The following is a 4,748-nucleotide window of genomic DNA, read 5'->3' as shown; positions in this document are numbered from 1 at the left end:
AAATTAAGACACTCAATCACTACTCTAAAATTTTATAGAAAAACAATTAAATCTTTTACTCAAATTTTAGTGTGATACAACAATTAAAAGCGCGTTCAATTGGAGAAATTAATACACTTAAAAAACGCGTTTAAGTGTATTAAAAACGCATATTACTCTTTTTTGCATTAATTTTCCAAATTACCCTCCTGTATTATTTTAACTTTTATAATTTTTTTCGTGCATTAAAAAATCACTCTGCCTATAAGAAGATCCCTCTTAGAAACAAGAGCACATGAAAAAGAAAAGAACTTGCCTTCAGTAAAAATGATGGAATAATGCACACAAATACTTGAAATTTTCTGAACTAAATCAATCTCGGGTAACAATAAAAAACTAATTTTCTTTTCTGGTTTGGTCCAGGACATTGGACCTAACTGATGAAAACAATAGATACAGATTTATATTATAAATATATATATGTATAAAGGCCCCCAATAACCGGCAAAAGGACTATAATCATGTAGTTAGGAGGAGCTTTTGGCTGTCCAAGTCTCTCAGTATAACCTAAATTCACCATGAGCTATGCCACTATGAGTTAAGGTCAAAGTGTTTGGAGGATTGATCTTCAGGTACAACCCCTGAACTGCCTTCCTCATGCTTCGAATTCGGGCAGTTTACCGGGTAAGGTTCGCCGCCGGAACTGCTACCCTCAGGCTTGGGATTTGGGTTGTTTACTTGGTAAGGTCCTCTAGCAATGACCCTGGCAACAATTCAAAGCGCAACTTATAAGACTCATCTCATAGTTGATTTGTACATTTGATGATGATTAATAGAAACCAATTTCACTCTATAAAATTGCTAATTTATAGAGGGATAAAAAAATAATTTGATTATTTAACCCAAAAATAAATATGGTAAATATAAATCTAATTCCTAAAAGTTACCTTTCTTTTCTCTTCTCAAGGAATTTTACAAGTGAAGCTCTCCTTGGATACCTCATATCTACATATACAAAAGTTGGAACCCATATTAGTGTATCAACATAGAGAACATGATTGAGAAAAATAAAGGTGTTTTTGGTTTGCGTTCTCATTTTCAGTTTTCACTTTTAGCATCTCGTGAAGGAAAAAGAGAAAATTTTGAAAAATAAAAACGCCAACCAAAAAAAGCCTAAATGTTGGCTGTTCAGTTTCTTTATTCATACCGGAACCAACAGCTTGCTTTCCTGGCCTAGGAGTTTCAGAGGCATTATTTGTCTGCGGCACTTTGTCTTTACTCAAATTTTCAGTCGCAACCGAAGCACTGGGCTGGCTTTGTTCGACAATGGAACTGTTCGAGGCTAACTTGGTGGCTAACTCCATTACCTCTGTGGCCTTGTCTGGTGGAAAGGCATCAAATACCAACATTTTTCCGGAATAGAATATGGTCAATTGTGGAGTTTCAGGTTCCAATGACCTACAATAAGAGGACAGAAGAATTCTTTTAAGACCATGGTGCTTAGAAGTTAGAACTAAAATAGGTACATGATCAAATTGGGGAGAGGTAATAGTCATGCTCATAATTTTTCATTGAGTAGCCATCTGAACAAAGTGGGTATGAACATTTATCACACTGAGCCTTCCTTCCATTTTGAGCTTGTTTTTTCATAGATAAAAAACTTTGATATCCATCAAATTTTTATCCCTCCTCCTTTGGGATAGCTCGTTGGAACCAATTCTCATCAAATTTTTTTCTCTAATTTCATAGCGCTTGGACTTTAGGAGTCAAGCTCATGAACCCAACAGATCTAGCAAGCTAGGTATAAAAATGTAGTGAGTTTCTTTTTTCCCCTTGAAAACCTTCAGAAAAAGAAAATATCAACTTATCACCATTTTTCACCTAAATATCCTTTCGCCCCTCTTTGAAATGGCATCTAGATAATTTCATAGAGCTCAAGCTATGGGAGGTAACTGATCATTCTTAGATTCGACGGAGAATAAACCTACTTTTTGCTTCTTCTTTATTTCCAATTATCATATTTGCTAAAGAACAAAAATCGCAGAAATTAAAATTTTCCACACACACCTAATATTAGACTTCTTGATGCAGGGATTTTCCACAAGCTGGGGAAGGGAATCCATAGCCGCAGAATTTAGTCTCAAAGCTCCATCTGAATTATGAATACTGGCTAGAAAATCCTTGGTACCTACTGAATTTCAGGGGGAAAAAAAAATCCATTACAGTAAGCTCATGAGCAAATTTTAAAGCCAAATTCAGAAACTTTTTTATTTTTTTATTTTTTCTTTTTTTAGAATCATACAAGTAACAACATCAATCAGTTAGGTAAGAAGGTAAAAAGTGCAGCGGGAAATTTTACGAATTATATCTTTTTATAAATCAAATTGTATCTGTTTTCCTCCAATTCTCAACCTTAATATAAACAAATATATACCAAAGCACCAATTAAATAATTTGACCAGGAAAAAATTAATTAAATAAAAGTGTCTGAGCAAAAATAAAGTCGGTTTGTACTTCATCACTGAAAAATATTGCAAGGATAAAAATAAAAAAATTTGAAAAACAAAAGAACCAAAAGCAAAAAAAAGTTTCGTACCTCTAGGCTCCATTTTAGAACCAACTCCGAGAGTGGAAGCTCCAGAAGTACGCTTCTCCTTCAAGAACTGGCTCAAGAGGCTGCAAGTCTGAGAAAAATTGGACTTCTCCGGTGCCTTGCCGGACCTCCGGCCATCGGCCACCGCATCAGGGAAATTTGACATTTTTTCAAGAGAATTTGTTGGATGATTGCGTGTGAAATTATATCGATCTATTTGATTTTTCAATTGGTAGACTCTATTCTGTTCATGATTAGAAGCTTGGGAAGGTGAACAAGGGAGAGAATATGGAAGAGTCTTGCAGTTTCAGGAGCATGTTCGTTGAATCTGCTTTGGTCTGAGGAGGAGGTGGAAGACCATGTGGTCTTTATCTTTCTGATTAATTATTATTCTGGAAAAATTCCAATTCTTTTTTATTCAAAACATTTTAATATTATTTTTGGTTTGAAGCACGTGTTTTTTGTGTGGCAAAAAAGAAGAAGGAACGCGAATCTGTTACCTCAAACTCTCACGCCTCTAAATTGGCTAGTGGAAAGTCCCACGAATACAGAAAAATAAGAAAACAATAAAAGAAATAGAAACAAGGAAGAGTGGCCTTTAGAATACCGACTACAGGCCGTTGCGTAGCGTTAATGGAGGAGGAAAAATCACGGATGATTTATTTCTTTGGGGCCCATTTGGTACACTGAGGACACCAATATGAATGCCATTTTTAAAGAATAAATTAATATTTTTGTTCATAAAATTCACAAATTTATTTATAAAAGATACATACAAAAGTCGAAAAAGATCTTCTTAATTTTCTTATTTAATTATTTTGTTAAGTGTGATGTTTTATTATTTAATATTTTTTTTATATTTTTTCTTTAAAATTGAAAAAGTTTTATTTTTCTAATTATACTTATAAAAATGTTCTCAATGTTACGATAAATAAGAATGTCCATCAAGTTAACGTTGGGCTGTGCAATATTAAATATATGTGGTGCTTTGTTTCTCCATGGTAGACTTTATATTAATGAAGTTTGAAAAGGAGAATGTTGGACAAGTATAAATAGGACATGGGTTTGTGATTATACGTACACAAGCAAGTAATAATAAAATCACTTTTCTCTTTATGTTGCAATCAAATACTCTTCTCTTTATATTTCTACTATAATTCTTTCTCTTCTTTTATTTTATTAGTATTCTAAATTCTCTTTTCTATTACTCTTTACATATAATATTAATAGCAATATTAATCATCTTTATTATATTGAAATAGTAATAATAAACATATGCAATTCTCTCTCTCTTTATTTTTAATACTTCTTTCTATCTTTGTATATATATATACATTACAACATATAATATTATTATATATATATAAATTATTATTGAGCTAATTATTTTAATACTAGAGTCTTCTATTTATACATCTCTATTATATATATCTTTTATTTCACAACACGTTATCAGCACGAGACTCTGATCAAATTTTTAGGAAGACTCAGGTAACAAATTTTCATTATGTCGAAGCTCTCTCATCTTGAATTCAATGCTCTTGATATATCTGGAAACAATTATTTATCATGGATACTAGATGCTGAAATGCATCTTGATTCAATGGATCTTGGAGATACCATTAAGGCTGAAAATAATGCATCCTAGAAGGATAAACCCAAAGCCATGATTTTTCTCCGTCGTCATCTTGACGAAGGATTGAAAAATGAATATCTTACATTAAAAGATCCTGCAGATCTTTGGAAAGACCTTGAAGAAAGGTATAATCATAAAAAAACGGTGATACTTCCTCAGGCCCGATATGAATGGACGCATTTGCGTTTACAAGATTTTAAATCTATAAATGAATATAATTCTGCAATGTTTCGAATCACCTCACGAATGAAATTGTGTGGGGAAAAAATAACTGATCATGATATGTTGGAGAAAACTTTCTCAACCTTCCATGCCTCGAATGTGCTCCTGCAGCAGCAGTATCGAGAGAAAGGGTTTAAGAAATATTCTGAGTTAATTTCTTGCCTACTTGTTGCCGAACGCAACAATGAGTTGTTATTGAAAAATCATGAAGCGCGCCCAGCTGGCGCCGCCCCACTTCCTGAAGTAAATGCGGCAAATCGTTACCCCAGAAGAGGTAAATGGCAAGCTTTTAATAACAAGAAAAATTATGGAAGGAAA

General features: G+C 33.3%; 1 protein-coding gene across 2 annotated transcripts; it reads right to left on the bottom strand.

Annotated features, from left to right (window-relative positions):
- LOC107618658 (protein TIFY 11B) lies at positions 308-2,983 on the bottom strand. 2 transcript variants are annotated; one of them, XM_016320780.2, is made up of 5 exons: positions 2,576-2,983; positions 2,047-2,167; positions 1,187-1,437; positions 927-984; positions 308-742 (listed from the first exon to the last, which is right to left on the bottom strand). In XM_016320780.2, exons 1-5 carry the CDS (start codon positions 2,736-2,738, stop codon positions 571-573), a joined length of 765 nt encoding a protein of 254 aa, XP_016176266.1. In that variant the 5' UTR covers positions 2,739-2,983; the 3' UTR covers positions 308-570. The 2 variants fall into 2 exon arrangements, with proteins under 2 accessions (XP_016176266.1, XP_016176265.1); XM_016320779.2 differs by having other exon boundaries at positions 2,047-2,170; positions 2,576-2,961.

This window comes from Arachis ipaensis, chromosome B09 (assembly GCF_000816755.2).
Source record: "Arachis ipaensis cultivar K30076 chromosome B09, Araip1.1, whole genome shotgun sequence".
Taxonomy (NCBI): Eukaryota; Viridiplantae; Streptophyta; class Magnoliopsida; order Fabales; family Fabaceae; genus Arachis; species Arachis ipaensis.
Note: the sequence above shows the minus strand (reverse complement) of the source record. Positions and strands in the feature narration are given on the sequence as shown.

Excerpts from the sequence above, each read along its gene's own strand:
- LOC107618658 (XM_016320779.2), bottom strand. The coding sequence starts at position 2,738 with ATGTCAAATTTCCCTGATGCGGTGGCCGATGGCCGGAGGTCCGGCAAG. Across the intron at positions 2,171-2,575 it reads TTCTAAAATGGAGCCTAGAG|TAGGTACCAAGGATTTTCTA; the intron begins GTACGAAACTTT and ends CCTGAAATTCAG. Across the intron at positions 743-926 it reads CTTGAGAAGAGAAAAGAAAG|GGTCATTGCTAGAGGACCTT; the intron begins GTAACTTTTAGG and ends AATTGTTGCCAG.